This window comes from Microcebus murinus, chromosome 3 (genome assembly GCF_040939455.1).
Source record: "Microcebus murinus isolate Inina chromosome 3, M.murinus_Inina_mat1.0, whole genome shotgun sequence".
Classification (NCBI taxonomy): Eukaryota; Metazoa; Chordata; class Mammalia; order Primates; family Cheirogaleidae; genus Microcebus; species Microcebus murinus.
This window is the reverse complement of record NC_134106.1, coordinates 34425826-34442738: the sequence shown is the minus strand read 5'-3', so window position 1 is coordinate 34442738 and position 16913 is coordinate 34425826. Positions and strand designations below refer to the sequence as shown.

Here is a 16913-nt window from a genome sequence, read left to right as displayed (position 1 = left end):
AAATTCCTTCTCAGGGTCTGACTAGCTTTCCCTCTTCTCAGCCCTCATCCAGTGTCACTTTGGTGTGAAGCTTTCAGTGGCCTGATAAAGGTTGACATGGCTTTTATGACAGTGTCCAGCTTTCTTTTAATTATATACTTTTTTCTCCCTTTTATGTGTATGGCCCTGGGTAGGCTCTCCAGGTTTGTCTGGTATTGAGGGTTGTGTTCCCGAGTTGTCTTTTGGAGTTTTCTTATGGTTGGAAGCTTTGCAAACCTCTCTCTTTCTGGCCCATCGATCCTCGATAGCTAGAGGTTAGACCTGGACAATGAAAGTTGATTGCTGAGAAATTCTAATACTACATGGTCCTAGTGACTTAATTTACTTATTTGACATTTTGATGACATACATCCTAGGCTGGTCACTAATCTAGTGCCACAGACTGCTCATATTGGTTGAGAAGTGGGGCTCTGTCCACAGTGCCCCTCTTGTCAGTTCACTGGCTGTTATCCTTGTTTCTCAAGGGCCTCCCTGACCCATGGTCAGCAAGGAGTTCCATGAATCCTTTACTTCTTCTGGACATTTAATTAGTGTGCAAAAGCACACACTTTTAGGTTTGAGGGCCTCAGATGAATCAGATACCCTTGCCTTTGGTAAACAAGCCTGATGATTATATTTAAGGAAACTCTTTTAAAAAATCATTTTTAGGGTCCTTTACAGAGTGTTTCTCAATCTCTTAGGGTTCATAGACCATATGGCTAAGAAATGTTCTTGTTATTGAGGAGTTTTGCAGTTACCCCTCACCTGTCCGGATCTGGGAGCTCTGTGTGACTGATGGGTTTTGGCTGTGTTCGAGCTGGCTGCCCCAGGTGGGTGGGGGTGGAGGGAAGCCTGGCTGTGGGTTCTGTTCTGGGAATCACATGTTATGCCTGTTTGGTGGCAGGTCGGTCTCTATAGTGTGGAAGGCAGCATCAGCCGACTCGTTAGATGAACAGGAGCAATCAAGGTGGCTCAGCACCGTTTGAAGTAGGAGAGTTGGACAGATCATTTGCAGTCCCCTCTGTTGTCAGCCGCTGTCACCTGCATAAGCTTTAATCAGGAATCCTGACCTCTGTGTGGCTCCAACGTGCCCAGGGTGCAGTGTGCTGCAGGATGTGTTGGGATGGGCTTGCTCAGTCCAGAGTTGGAGCTCATTTCCAAGAGAGCTGCTGCAAAATACTAATGGAAAACAGAGGCCAAGCAGAATGGCTGGGAATAACATTCTTTAGATAATATTAGTATTTCTTTTCCTCAAGTTCTGACACAGTCCTCGGGGACATCATGCCTTCCCTCGCCTTGACATTGTCCATGACACTGAGATCTGTCATGGTCACATGTCCGCCCCTCAGGGCAAAAGCACAGGTTGCTAACTCCAAATATCACATTCCCATGGAAGTCAGCTGAAGGTGCCTCAGGCTGGGAGAAATGGGGTTGCCCCTGAGTCAGGAAAAGTTTTAGGAGGAAGCTGAAGTTCATTGTAGTAGGCCAGGACCTTGGGACCACTAAAAAGTAAAGTAAGACAAAATTAGGTATCTGGGTTTTCCAAGGCAGAGAAGGAGAGGTTGAGGCTTTGCAGGCCGGTGCCTGGGTGAAGTGCCAGGACAAGTAGGTGCAGAAATTGGGGTGGTTCCTAAGATAGCCAGGCAGAAGGCTCGATGCTCTCCTAATGAGAGAGAGAGAAGTGGGGAAAGGGCATTCAGGCAGGAGTAGAATGGAGGAGCTGGGCGCAGTCTGCTCATCCCCGCTCACTTCAGGGTTTGGCTATATGGAGCTCATGCTTAAGTCCCTCACGACAGGGACTACATGCTGGGACTGTGGGAAAACCCAAGGATGGAGGCAACTCTGTTGCTCAGCTCATCCTGGGCCTTTCTTGGGAAGGCCCTGGCACAGGTTATGAAAGAGCCCCCCACTAGAGAGAGTTCCAGATGTAAGATGTTCCAGAATCTGTTAAAACCTGGCAGGCTCCAAGCCCATCGTCCTCTCTCCTCCTCCCCGATATGTAGGCCACAAAGCCTCCATGTTACTTTGAGCAGATTGATTTGAAATTGAGTTGAAGCCGAATGAGCTGATGTCCACTTCAAAGTTCAGTAGTGTTTGATTAGAGCCATCCAGAGACTAAACCTGCTCCCAGGAAATTATTCTGACCGAATAATTAATGTGAATAAAGGTTAGATTTGTGTTTCTGGCTAAATCTGTGTTTCATTCAGCATCTCCAAAACATGAATTCCATTAACCTTTCATGAACTAACATTAAATTGCTTTCAATTAGTTGTCATTCTAATTAATGTTGAGTCACACAAAGGAACCTTTGTTTATCTTTAGTAGCAGTTCTCTTTTCTCCTCTGAAACCATGTCCTCTTCATTTGGAAATCAAGCAGTTGTTGATTTGGAAAATTGGTTTTATAACTAAGTGTGTTGTCCTGCCCATCTCTCCCTTAGTCAGGACCTGTTTATTGTTTCATCGGAAAGAATTGAGCCATGTTGGAAGTAGGCTGCAAGCATGGCAGGAGCCACTGGTTGAGAAAGCCCTGCTGACTGTTGGATTGAAATGTGTAACTTGTAAAACGGTGTCCCCTGGCTGTGAGAGATAAAGTGAAGGAATAGTTGAGGTCGCTCACCCAGCCCAGGCAAGCTTGGGCAGAGCTCTGGGGAAGCTCTGGGTGCTCAGGGAGGCATGGTCTACCCAGGTGGGCCTTGTACGGGGTCGGGGAGGGGGGAGAGCATGCTGCTCTTTGCATGCCGTGACCTAGCTCACACTGAGCCTTCATGCCTTGGGTGTGAGTGGCTTTGCTTCTGCCAAGGAGTGGCTCCCAGGTCTTCACCTGGGCCTGTCTGCAGCCTGTGTCCTGAGAACCAGCACTCCCAGGCTCCCGTCTAGTGGCAGAAGGGGTGGAGGGAGGACTGTGGGATAAAGCACTGAGTCCCTGTTGCAGGGCTTGCTTACCTATGCCTTGCCATCCAGCATATTTTTTCTGTTTTCTCAATTGATTATGGATGTGACATGTTACAGCCAAGACAGAATCTCTAAGCCAATTCCTTAAGGTGGCACATTTCACCCCAAACCCAGGATGCCAGAGGTGAGATTTGTTTTCTTTGGCCTTAGGTCTAACAGAGGTCAGAGATGCTGACTACTTGCTTCATCGTCACCATCAGTAACCCTTAAAGCACAAATCATTCATTCTGTAATGTGCTGGGCCGCAGAGGCACAGAGAAGGGTGACACTGCTCCTGGCCTTCAGTGCTCCCTGAATGATGAACACGATCAGAGGCAGAGCCAGGACCTGGGAAGACAAGAGGAGTGGTGGCAGGGGAGTTCCCAGAGGGGCACTGTTTACATCGTATATTATATGAGTAGTGGTTTCCAGAAGACTGCAGTGCGGGAGGCCTTTTGGTCTGAGGGAAGAGCAAGAGCACGTCCTGATGTGTGAGAGCATCTTGGGTGTGCTTGTGGGGTGGGGGAGAAGAGAGGAAAGGCAGGATCCACGACTAGAGTGGGGGCAAGCTCAGGCCAGCTCCTGAAGAACCTCCCTGGGGCCAGGCCAAAGGCAGCTTGGACTCTGGCTGGCAAGCAGTGAGTGTGTGGGGGGGATAACTACCAAATCTACTGGTTTTTGTGGTTCTTTTGAACACATGGTGCCAGTGTGGAGGACGGAATAGAGAGGGAAAGACATAAGGTCACGGAGTATTAAGAGTTGTTGTGAGACCTAGAGAGGGCCTGGGGAGCAGTGGCGGTGTGCATGAAGAGGAATGAATCCCAGGGACGCAAAGAGGCCAGAGTGAACCCAGTCTGACAAGGGCACGTGGGAGGTGAGGGGGAGGAAGGCAGCTGGAGGCTCCCAGGAGGATCCAGCTTGGCTTCTGGGTGAATGGAAGTGCTGAGCCTGGGGTAAACAAGGCAGGGCATTTTTTGTTAGAAAAAGCAGATTGCCTGTGAGTCCTCCAGGCAAAGAATCCCAGTAGGCAGGTGGGGCTGGAGAGAAGGGATCTGGACTGGATATAAGGATTTGCTAGTATACAGGTGGCAGTGGCCATGGGTGTCTGTGACATTGTTCAGAAACTATAAAATGGGGGAAATACCAGTGCTTCAGGTGGGGATGGAGAGGAAAAGAGCCTGTGATGGTTCATCCAGGTATAAGAAGAGAAGGCAGACACAGAAGAGAACATGCTATATGATTCCATTCATACAAATGTCAAAACCAGGCAAAATATCTATGGTGATAGAGGTTAGAATGGAAGTTACCCTTGTGAGGGACAAGGCAGACTTTGAGTGCTGGAAAAGTTCTGTGTCTTCCTCTGGGTGTTGGGTCCCATGGGTGTATACATAAATATGTATATACACAAATACACCAATATTTGTGTACTTTATTGTAAGTGATGCCTTTTAAAAGTTGTTAGAAATAAGAAAGGTGGGAATGATGCGGAAAATGTCGGGCGCCGGGATGCAGCGGATTGCCGCCTCCCCGTGGTTCCCCATCTCCGGGGGCCAGTGCTGCACGTGGCAGCTGCCTAGGACCCCCGCATGCCGGAATGCCCCCAGGCCCATGTGCCAGCTGCCTGTTTCTGGCCATGCTGTTTGTGTGATCCTGATTGGGTAATTTTTGAATCCCACTGTTTTTGATTGGATGTTAAAGCCTGTTGCTGATTGGATGTTAAAGCTTGTAGTTGATTGGATGCTTCTTGAGCCCTACCAAGGGTATAAAAGCAGGGGCAGAAGGGCAGGAAGGGGGAGAACATGGGAAGACACGAAGAGAGCTGTAACACTAGGTGTGCTGAGCCTGCTGTAGAAGAATAAAGGCTGTTCTCTGACTCTTCGTGTGCCGCTTGGTTCTTTCCTGGTCAAATGGATAAGAGCTGTAACAAGAGCTGTACACACTGCCGCAACAGGAAGGAGGGAGGGAAAAAGGGAAGGAAGAAGGGAAGAAACCTGGAGGGAGTAGTGATAGGAGAGGATAGGATGTTTAGGAAAGATGATGACTAGTGTCCTTCACATGCCCAGATGTCAAGCCAGGACATGGGCCGTGGCTTTGGAGTCTGCCCTGCCGGTTCTGTCATGATCACTAGCGTGCGTCCCTCATGCTGTTGGACAAGTGGCACAGAGCAGGCCCTAATGCTGAGTCAGAGCATGGAGGAGTAAAGAGACTGGTAGGGTCCTCAGAACAAGGGCATACCTGAGAAATCTCCTGAGCTTTGTCCATAGCTCCCAGCAGTGCAAATGGTACATCTCTGGTTTCCTGAGTGCCCTCCCAGACAAATCCCGTGTTTAAATTTGATAATTTTTAATAAAAATGTAATTAACTACTATAATTTGATTTATAAAAACCTTCCTTCTGTTTTAATGTGAGAGTTTCCCATAGAAACCACTTCAGCTTTGGTGCCTATGAATGGCAGTTTTATTAATAAAGCCATCGGCAGGCTTTCCTAGCAACCTGTCGCGTTGCTCATGGCTTCCAGTGCAAACAGGGCTTACTGTGAGACGGCCTCGCCAGGGATGTGGAGGGGATGGCCTTCCCTGACTCTGAAGCAAGGACAGCTAATCTCCCACTCTCTGCTCCACAAAAGCTGCTTCCTTATTGAGCAGGTGGGGAGAAAGCCCACAAGCAGGGGCTTTGGATCCGCCCCCTTTGGATTGGGTGGTGTTGGTGGGCAAGGCCCTTAATCTCCTTTCTCCTCCCTGAGACCTGGGAGACGTGTCTTGAGGCCCCACAGATAGCACCTAAACTCGCCTCCATCTGATTGGAAAATGCTTTCACAGAATCAAGTAGTTATCCCCAGGTAGTTAAAACTGTTCACTGGGGCCTTTTTTGTTGTAGCCAGTAGTTAGATTTTTGCTGTTAGATTCCTCACTTGCCCCCAGGACAGGGCTGACCCATCAGGTGGGGATGGAATTGGATTCCGCCAGAGCTCCAGGGTCCCGTGAGGGCTCAAGTCCTAACAAGGGGATTCTTGGCTCAGCTCAGAATTAATTCATCTTCTAAATGGAAATGTCAAAGCCTGGCAAACATTCCTGCTAATGATTCTGGTGATGTGATATTCATGGGCAACAATGGATTTTCCATTAAAGCTGGGGCCTGTCACTCTAAGGAGAAAGCCTGGTCACCTAATCTCAGCTCTGCAGCAGTCTTAGGAGGGCCTGCTGAAGAGAGAGTGAAATTCTTTCCTTTCTATTATTAATCTTGAGTAAGGGAAAGTGATTCAGCCCAAACACTTGAGGGGAAGGTGGGGCCTGGATGGCTTCAGGAGAGGGTTTCCAAGAAGGAGGGAGTTGAGTACCAGTGACAGGAAAGCAAATCAGAAGCAAAACAAGTAGGAGGGAGAAAAGGTACCGAATACTTCAGCAGTTGAGGTAAAAATCACCAAAAGGCTCCCATCTGTGGCAGGAGAGCAGGAAGTTGTATTGTTATATATTAACCAATTGCCATCAGAGGGGTGGACCAGAAGATGAATCCTTATTGCTCTCTGTTGTCTCTTGTCCTCGATCTCAGATGCTGAGCTCTACAATTACACCTCCGCCCCCCCCCCTCTTTTGCCTAGGCTCCCTCCATTCCAGAGCTAGCAGTTCTCCCACTCACACATGTGATAGCAGGCAGGGGCCAGAAAAGCCACAGACACTGCCCGGTTGCACAGGCAGCAGCGTTTCCTTTGACCTGTCAGTGGAGCCCTTCAAGTGCACGAGGGCAGAAACATTATATAGCAAAAAGGCTTTGTCGTAGTAAGGCCCATTTTCTTCTCTATGTTCCCTTCAAAAGATAAAGGGAAGGTAAAGTTTCTGCATCATCATTAAATTTATTTTGAAAATACTAAGACTCACAGGAAGTTTCAATGGTAGTACAGAGAGTCCTGTGAACCCTTCCCTCAGCTTCCCCTGATGGTGGCGTCTTATATAACTGTGTAATAGTTTTTATTTCACCATATTATGGGGGTACAAATGTTTAGGTTATGTATATTGCCCTTGCCCCACCTGAGTGTGTCCATCTTCCCAGACGGTACGCACCGCACCCATTAGGTGTGTGTGTACCCTTCCCTCCTCCCCCTGCCACCTGCCCGACACCCGATGAATGTTACTACTATATGTGCACATAATTGTTGATCAGTTAAAACCAATTTGATGGTGAGTACATGTGTTCGTTTTTCCATTTTTGGGATACTTCACTTAGTAGAATGGGCTTCAGCTGTATCCAGGATAATACATGAGGTGCTATCATAACTGTATAATAATACCAGGAAAGTGGCATTGGTCCAATATGGTAATACAGACTACAGGTGGAAACTACAGTTTTCACCTATTCTGCATGCATTCATGTGTGTGCATGTGTGTAATTCTATAAAATTTAATCCCATGCAGCCACCATCATAATCAGCATATAGACTGTTGATCACCACACAGGAACCCCTTGTACTACCCTGTTGGAGTTGCAGCCACTCCCATCTCGTTCTTTGGCAGTCACTAATCTGTGCTCTGTCTCTAATTTTGTCATTTCAGAAATGGTGTATAAACTAAAATATACAGTTTGTAAACTTTTGAGATTGGCTTTTTTCACTATATGCAATGCCCTTGAGAGCCATCCAAGGCTGCATATAGTAGTTTGTTCCTTTTATTGCTAAGTAGTATTCCACTGTATGGGTTCTACATCATTACTTTTTTTTTTTTTTTTTGGAAACAGAGTCTCACTCTTGTTGCCCCGGCGAGAGTGCCGTGGCGTCAGCCTAGCTCACAGCAACCTCAAACTCCTTGGCTCAAGCGATCCTCCTGCCTCAGCCTCCCGAGTACCGGTAGCTGGGACTATAGGCATGCACCACCATGCCCAGCTAATTTTTTCTATATATTTTTAGTTGGTCAATTTCTTTCTATTTTTAGTAGAGACAGGGTCTTGCTCTTGCTCAGGCTGGCCTCAAACTCCTGAGCTCAAACGATCCGCCCACCTCGGCCTCCCAGAGTGCTAGGATTACAGGAGTGATCCACTGCGCCCGGCCTACATCATTACTTTTTTTTTTTTTTTTTTTTTTTTTTGAGACAGAGTCTCGCTTTCTTGCCCAGGCTAGAGTGAGTGCTGTGGCGTCAGCCTAGCTCACAGCAACCTCAAACTCCTGGGCTCAAGCGATTCTCCTGCCTCAGCCTCCCGAGTAGCTGGGACTACAGGCACGAGCCACCATGCCCGGCTGATTTTTATATTATATATATTAGTTGGCCAATTAATTTCTTTCTATTTTTATGGTAGAGACGGGGTCTCGCTCAGGCTGGTTTTGAACTCCTGACCTTGAGCAATCCGCCCGCCTCGGCCTCCCAGAGTGCTAGGATTACAGGCGTGAGCCACCGCGCCCGGCCTTACATCATTACTTTTTAAATATCAAAATTTAACCTTTTGGATGTTTGAGTTTTAGAATTTAAGCAGGAGATGGATGGTTTCAATAGATGGCCAAATCCAAGGTTCCTTAGTAGGAATAATTTGCTTTTCATATTTCAAATTATACATTATAGCATCTAGTTAGAATTTTCTAATTTTAAGAGAACTAGACTTTGCTATATACCAGTTCTAAAATATGCAAGGCTTGTTTTTACCACCTTTCTAGATTGTGCTCTGTGAGAAGAGGGGCTGTATCTTTCACATCTTGGGATTCCCTGCTGAACGCAGCACAATCCTTGCACTAGGCAGGTTCTCAATGTACATCTGACAAATGGATGCCTCCTTTGGCTCCTCAGTCCCTCACAAACTCCCCAGGATTCAAACTGGCTACCACTTTGAAGGTAGTAGCACAGTCCATTTTTCTTGTAAAGAGTCTGTAGAAGAGGAGCTGCCTTATTTTGATATCCGACTTAGTTACGTTAATTGAAACAGAGCTTTATGTTTGACAAGGGAAGAGAATGCCAGCTTGTGGTTTTCCTGATTCTAACCAAGTTACCAAGTCGCCTCCACCCAGTGTTGGCGTTTGGTATCACTGTTGACAGTGGCAAGGTTGGGGGCAAGTGGATCTGCACAGGGACAGGCTCCAAAGTATCCTGTCATCTTTCCCAGAAGGCATTCTGGCTTGTTGACTTTGTGTTCAGTCAATAATGAAATGGGACGAACAGATCTGAGGGCTTTATATTTTACCAAAAAGTTATTTTTCCTCCCTACGGCCATTTCGTATGGCACCCACTTTGTTTTCAGTTCCTTTAGTGAGATCTTGTGAAAATACATGCTGTCAGGAGTTGAAGTTGGCCTCTGGAGTGGATTTTGCTGAAACCCACTGAGATATTTAGTCATCAGCATCAGCAATTATTCATATTCATCTCTGTAAATGGATGGCTCCCTAGGAAAATCTATTTTGGGGACTGCATGATTACATTGCTGAAAGGGAGAGAAGACAGAAGATCAAAGCCCTATAGCTGAACATGGGGCCGGCCCAATCCCCAGGCTTGCCATGTGAAGTGTGGGATGGGGAATGAGGGACGTAGTGGAGAAAGCACTATGACAGAAGTTGCCACACTAAACTTGGGGAAATGGAAATTGCCCAAAGTCTGGAAAATACGGGAGTAGTGTCTCCACACCGGTAGGTTTAAATTGAGCATTAGGGATTGAGGACTCATGCCTATGGTCAGGAAAGGCAGGAAGAGCAGGCAGTTGCTGGCAGCAAGTGTCACAGTGCCGTGAAAGAGCCTGGCTGCTCCTCTGCCCCGTGCTCTGGTTGCAGAGATAGCAGGAGAATCGTGCATGAAATGGGGCCCTTTGACTTGGTGATTCCGTTCAGAGCTCAAAGCACTCCTTTCCAAAGCCTAATTATTTTTTTTAGGTTTTCCTTATGCTAGTCTTAAACCTTTTCTCTTAGAAGTTTAACCCATCTCATTCTTTCTTTTTAAGAATCATTATTCTATAGTACACTATTCTACAGCAGGAGAGCACAGTGGCTAGCTGAATGGACCCTAGAGGCAGGGGTACCTGGCTTCAAATCATGGCCCAGCCACTTGCTACTTAGTCTAGTCTGGGCAAGTTACTTGCCTTCTCTGTTCCTCAAGTTTCCTCATCTGTAAAATGGAGATGATAATAGAATTCAGGATTGTTGAGAGGATTGACTGAATGAATACATGGTAAGTTATATTGTTAGCTATTATGGTTGAATGGCATCTAGTTACATGGCTGTGCCATATTTAAACATTGAGGACCTGATTTTTTTTTAGTCTGTCTCTTCACATTTTTGTCCTTATGAGACATAGAAGTGGTACCCTTAAGTTTTCCTGTCAGATTTCTGGATTGGTAATTTATTTTTTAAACTGACTGAAGTCACTTTTTATTTAAAAACCCATATAACTACAATACCATCATCATACTTTTAAAAATTAACAATTGCTTGATGTTATCAAATGTCTAGTAAGTGTTCACATTTCCCCAGTTGTCTCATGGTTTTTTTCTATAATTTGCTTGAAATCAGGACTCAACAAGGCTCATGGATTTTTAAATACTGATGCTTTGTGATATACAGGGGTGAGGATTTGGGAACAAATGAATTGTTTAGCTTTTAAAAATAATACATTAGCATCTACTAATGAATATGGCCCTGTTTGGATTGGTAAATTGTTTTTTTTTTTTCCCTCATCAAGTAATTTATTGGAAAAGTGCTCTCAAAAGATGAGAAGTGAGGGAAGCAAGGGAAAGCTAAGTGAAGATGTGTTCTCAGCTGAAGACCAGCGTCAGTCTGGTCCCACAGAAAGCTCTGGAGCACAAACTGCACCACACACATAGGCAAAGATGTCAGCCTTTTGTATTCCTGTGTCAGTATTGGCTACTGGATGCCCTTGGGGGCGAGGGGAACCCAGGCTAGGGAGGGCACTCTTGTTCAGCAGAGAAGTGTATGAAGAAGGGCAGCTGTAGGTCATTAACAGCCTTTGCTCATAGCACCTGGGGGCTGCGTGCACCAGCCAGGTGAAGGGGAAACTAGGCAGGGTGCCCACAGTGTCCACTACAGATAACTTCTGTGATGACAACTCAGTCCCTTGAGAATAGACTGGATACCAGCAGACTGCCAAAATCTTCTTTAGATCCAACCTGGCAAATAAGGTTAATGAACAAATAAGTTTAGACATGTCTCCTGAGGCCCCTTAGTGTTGTGTGTTTTTTGTTTAACCATTTTTAAAGGTGATAATGGTTTGTACAAAGTTTTCTCTTTTCCTATTTGGTTTATAAATGGATTTGTATGCAAGTCCTACAAATGGGTTTGGATTGGTAAATTCTTAAAAGTATTCAGTAAACCATGGTCTCTGAGAACATCACTCATGAAGAGACCATGGACATAGAAATGAAACAGGCTGGTATTTCCAGAGGAGACAATGAAACTTTTTCTATTCGTTCTTCTCTCTGTTCCTTTGGCTGGGAAGTTTATCTTATTTTTATTAGCAGTTTTGTGTTTTTCTTTTCCTCAGTCTTTTGTTGCCTAGGCTAGAGTGCAATGGCATCATTATTACTGCAACCTCAAACTCCTGGGCTTAAGTGATCCTCCTGCCTCAGCCTCCTAAGTAGCTAGGACTACAGGTACATGCCCCCACAACCAGTTAATTTTTTCTATTTTTTTTTTTTTTTGTAGAGAGAGGGTCACTATGTTGTTCAGGCTGGTCATGAACTCTGACCTCAAGGGATCCTCTCACCTTGGCCTCCCAAAGTACTAGGATCATAGCACCTGGCCTATACTAGCTTAAAGGTAGAAATCAAGTTCCTTCTAGAAGTTACACTAACATGACAGTTTGATGTGTTCAAATCTAATTCATCATTATTCTCCTGTAGGTGAGTTTTTCTGAATTTCCTTATTTTTTATTATGAAGAAAAATCACATTCTTGTGGGTTCACTTGCCATTATGTCTCAGAATCAGTGAAAATGGAATTCGTAGTCCAGGATAGCCTCTCATGGGTTACTATATAAGTGGCTGTGAACATACAGTCACCAAAGATGAATAAGGCAATGTTGTAAATCCCATCATTTCCATGATTATAAAACTGGGCAATGTTTGGAATACTCCCAAGCTATTCTTCATAAAGATTTGTAGCAGCCAATTTATGGTTGTGGTATACAGAGGATTTGTTACTAAGCAACATTGGAGAGATGGGAGACAGCAAAGAATGCCATGGCCTACTGAGTTCAAGTACTTCACAAAGGCTAACACTGGGAGGCAGCCTGGTCAGGCAGGTAACCAAGATCACCAGGACTGTTAAACATTAGAGAAAGCAGACATGAAATAAATTAAAACCAAGCCATTCTCCTATTAAACGGGAGCATAGATCAGAAGCAATTTCCTCTAACATTATGAGACAGAGCTTGTTACTACCAGAATGATCTTATCCACAGCAATAGGAGTGGTCAACTGATAAATGTTTCCTTCTGAATTGTCATGTCTTCTGATAAGTGAACAGTCATGGAAACTGGCAGTATAAATGAAGAAAGAGTTAAGACACATTTAGAGAGACAAAGGAAACATTTTGATTATTTTATTTTTTAATCTTCAAAATTTTCTGCCATGAGACAGGAATGCATGATAGAAATGGCTCAACAACTTCACATGAAACACTTGGATTCATTTTCATTCACAAGTTTTTCTAAAAACATCTACAATTTTATAATCCCACCCACTTCCAACCATTATCACAGATTTAACTGACCCTTAAACAGTAGTTGCCAGCATTAGATAGCTGGAATGCTTTCTGCATATTAGTAGTGTCTTTTAAAACTACCACCCAAGAGTATCGGATTATCAATCTCATTGTACATAGCAACCCCAAAGGTGACTGAAGTCCTCAAGTGAACTCCCTGCTTATCACCGAGAGCTGTATCCCCCAGGTTCTTAAAGAAATGCTCTTTCTTCTCCAAGAATTGCTTGTTCATCTCGTAGTAGTATTTTTCTTGCAGGGAATATAGCACATGCTGACCTGATGATTTAATCAGCACCGCTAACAGGTGAATGTATAGGTCCGATATTACTGGTGCTCTCATAACTATGTACAGAACATACTGAAAAAAGTTGGGTTTCTTGGAATCTGTATCTCTTCTTTTGAAGAGAACTACTTTGAGGTTTTTTTCTTTTTTAAACAGTTGTAAACAAAAGGAAGAGATATACACAGACATATACCTATACACAGAGATCTACACTGAGTATTTTCAATGTGGTGCATATCTTCTTATCTAGAGATACACACAAACGCAGAGTGTCTCCACTCGCCCCCTTCACACACACACACACACACACACACACACACACACACACACACACACACACACCCTTCCATACAGCATGTGAATATAAATGATGTAAGTGTCCTTGGGAGTTCACTGGAGTTTTCATATTACCAAATGATGATGAAATACCTGATTTGTATTACTCCTGAGAAGAACTAGAAGGGAATGACAGTTCTGATGCACTTTGGAATGGCACAATCACGTAAACGCTTGCATACTTAAGACTTCTGAACTCATCCAAAGTTTTTAAACATGATCTGACCAAAAAAAAAATAAAAAGTATCAAAACAATGCAGCAAGGTAAAAAATAAAAAAGTTTTTTATAATCAAAGTATAAACATATATAGGAAATGCATATTTGTCAGTAATTATTTTTAAAGTAGGAAACATGTACTTAAGAAAAACATAGTTGGCCAACAAAACTTAAAAAAAACAACTTTCCAATGCATAATACATGCACTGCCCCAAATAGCAGGATAGCCACATTTGACTTGCAATTCTACTAGAAAAAAATTACTATATAGCAAGTCTGTTACATATGCAATTTATAAAAAATTACTGTGACTTTTACATTTCTGTAAAAAAAGAATTTGTAATTTGCTGAATATCTTATCCCTCAGTAGAGTTAATTTGTATAAAATTACTACTAAACCAATGAATTTCAAGCACCAATTAAATCATTGAAACTTACTGTATTCATATTTCTCCTATTATTTGAGGGAACAAATTATGATGAAGGCTAAGCTAAAATTAGCCAGGTAATTGTTACAGTTTAGTTTTAAAGGCATGTGGTTTTTTTTTCTTCCATTCACTTGAATGCCAAACATTTGAGAATGTTTAGGCCAGTAAAGGACTCCTTAGAGGAATCTATCATTTCTGAGTATCAGTGGTTTAATATACATTAAAAGCTCTTTAACAAACCAATGTTCCCTTAGTTGTAGGATAAACTAGATTTGTACACAAGAAATTAAGGGACTGTTCCTCATTATGACTTAGAAAAGGCAGCACCTATATAGTAGACTAAAGAGCACATCTGGACATCTAAGGGTAGTATAAGAAAACAGCATTATCATTCAAGAAGGCAATACCATTGCACTTGGCAATACTGACGTTTTTCTTAATTAAAAAATTTCCATTAGACATTTGGGGTGGGAAGATATCTAAATAAGAGCACATTTTTTTTCCATTTCTTTTTCTGCCTCAGGAAAAATTAGTAGTACAGTCTGAGCCAGTAGATGAGTAACAGTGTTTGTGATGCTTCTGGTTGTTCCTGAAGAAAACACGTTCAGATAACAAGGGGTTTATTTTCAAAAGCAATACAACTGCTGTTTTTGTTTCCAGTATTTACATCACACCACTTACACACACAGTAATTTCTGAGACATAATGTTTCAGTCTTCCCATACTATTCAGTTTGGTTAATTTTCAACGCACACCAAACTGCACCTTTAGGTTGTCTGCATTTGAGAGACTGAAGATAAGACTATTGAAGAAAACAGATCACGTGGAAACCAAAATCTCGATCAACAGTGATTCTCCATCACTGCCCATTCTGTTATCTGAGCTTGATCACAAAATCACATCAGTTGAAGGAGAAAAGAGTCATGCTGAAGCCAAGGTGTTAGGACAGGGGTGAAGGGTCTTGCTGGTCCTCAGTAAGAGCAGCTTCATTCTGCTCCTCACTTTTCTCGTTGGATGGCTCTTCATAAACAGGCTCACTAAGATCCTCGCTGCCCCCTTCACTGTGCTCCTCGCTGTGGTCTTCACTTGGCTCCACGGTCTGCTCCAGGCTGTTCTCCAGAAGTGTGGGAGAACTGCTTATTCTACTTTCTTCTTCAGCTGTCTCATTTAAGGGTTGGGAAGGAGGTGGTGTGGGAGTATTAGATTGGACGATACTTTCAATGGAAGAGATGGGGGCTTTGGTTAGAGCAGTATCCGCTACAATCTCATTCTGAGGCAAAGGTAACTTTTCCACAAGTTTCCACTGAATGATGCTCATGTCTTTTCCACCAGTTGAAATCAGGTGACTGTCATTATGAGTAAAACTGACATTGGTGACATGGCTGCTGTGGGCACTGTACTTGTGACTGGGAGCCTACATGAAACAAATCAGAAAGGAAAATTAAGCTCATTTTTATATGCCTGGCCTCCTTACAGAAATGAAGGTGACTAGATAAGGGAGGTAGCTTGTGAAACAGGTAATTCAAAGCTACAAGTCATCAAATCTCAGAAATAAGGCTGGCAAGTAATTTCCTTTTAATATGTCTTTACATAAGAGAAACAAGACAGAATAATTGGACATCTGTACTTTGGCCCTGTATGTTTTAAAAAATAACTAGAAGTCTATCTCTTCTGGATGTTGGGTAGTATCCTTGTCAGAGCTTATTAACTACTATTTTGAGATTGATAGGGCAGAATCTACTAGGTTGGATAATAGGAGATTTAGGAAATAGTTCCATTAGTTTTATATAACGTTGACTGTATGTCTAGCAAATATTTTAATATGTTTAGGAGAAATTTAAAATTGCTAAAATAAAAGACACTGGAAAATAAACAAAAAGGATACCATGTCATTGACTGCCACTTCTATAGCTCTCTTAGCTTTAGCAAGGAGGGAGGCAAAAACAAGCAGTGCCTGTGTGGACCCTCACAGACAGCCCTACCTTCCCTGCTTCAGGGAGACCAAGTAGCACGGAGAGTAATTAGTAACTCTACAAATATTTTGTCGCCACTGACACAAAATCATCCCCAAACAAAAGGCCCAATAACACTAGTTTCCGTGAAAATGAGTTCACCTTTGCTTTGGAGCAGGGATATTGAAACAGATGGACTTTACAAAAGTCATCGGCAACAGCTATCACCTTTCTGTTGTGGGATCGCACCAGTGCATTTATATCTGTCCCATCGGATCCTTCTGGCCAGACACCTTTGATATGGAAAAACAGGAGTGTAGAAAAATTAGCCTAAAAATAGAACTGTGATGTAACATATGTTCCTTTCATTTTAGAATCTGATTAACTTATCTGTGTTCAAACTCTTATCTGCTAACATTTCCCTTACAAATTTCTTAGCAGCTAAACACTGCTAAGAACATCATTTCTTCATTGAAATGATGAACTTTTATCCAAAATCAAACCTTAAAACAAAATAGCCTCAAGATGGAAAACTCAGACTCAACAGTAGTCAACAGTAACCAGCAGGTGGTGCTAAGAATGTATTTTAGTTTCAGCTTGTTAAGCTCTTTTTAAAGCATCTCTAGTTGGAGAGGAAGGTATCAGTTACTTGTATAACAAGGTTTTCAAAAACAAAGCCATAGCACTAAGTCTTCAAAGAGGACTGTCTAGGTTTCCTTTCAGGCTGGCACCTCCAGGAAGACCTTAAAGAGTTTCTTTCTTATGGAAATGCATAGTCCCCCCACTGGTCTAGCAAGTTATCCCACTGAATTTTCCTGGAAACATTTTTTATGTTCAAAGATCAAACATATAAAACTTAATTATTCTGAATCATCATAAGACACTCATGATTATGTTCAACATAATTTTCACAAACCTCTATTAGGCTAGATTAAAACCGTGGAACATTTAAGGGCTGAGATGTTGGTTTTCTGTGGTTGAATGCTTCTTTAGAGAACAAATGTTTTTGGTAAATTTGCTAAAAACGTATCAAAACCTTTAAGCTGATATCTCTTAATAAGTAAATAAA

General features: G+C 43.1%; 1 protein-coding gene across 5 annotated transcripts in view; it reads right to left on the bottom strand.

Annotated features, from left to right (window-relative positions):
- Positions 1 to 13145: 13145 nt before the first annotated feature.
- The window catches only part of EML4 (EMAP like 4), a 142636-nt gene continuing 138868 nt past the window's right edge, over positions 13146 to 16913 (bottom strand). For all 5 annotated transcript variants that reach the window (XM_076000705.1, XM_012756682.3, XM_012756684.3 and 2 more), the window contains 2 exons: positions 16007 to 16137; positions 13146 to 15306 (listed from right to left, as the gene is read on the bottom strand). In XM_076000705.1, the coding sequence (XP_075856820.1) occupies positions 14833 to 15306; positions 16007 to 16137 (605 nt within the window). In that variant the 3' untranslated portion in view covers positions 13146 to 14832. The remainder of the gene's footprint in view (positions 15307 to 16006; positions 16138 to 16913) is intronic.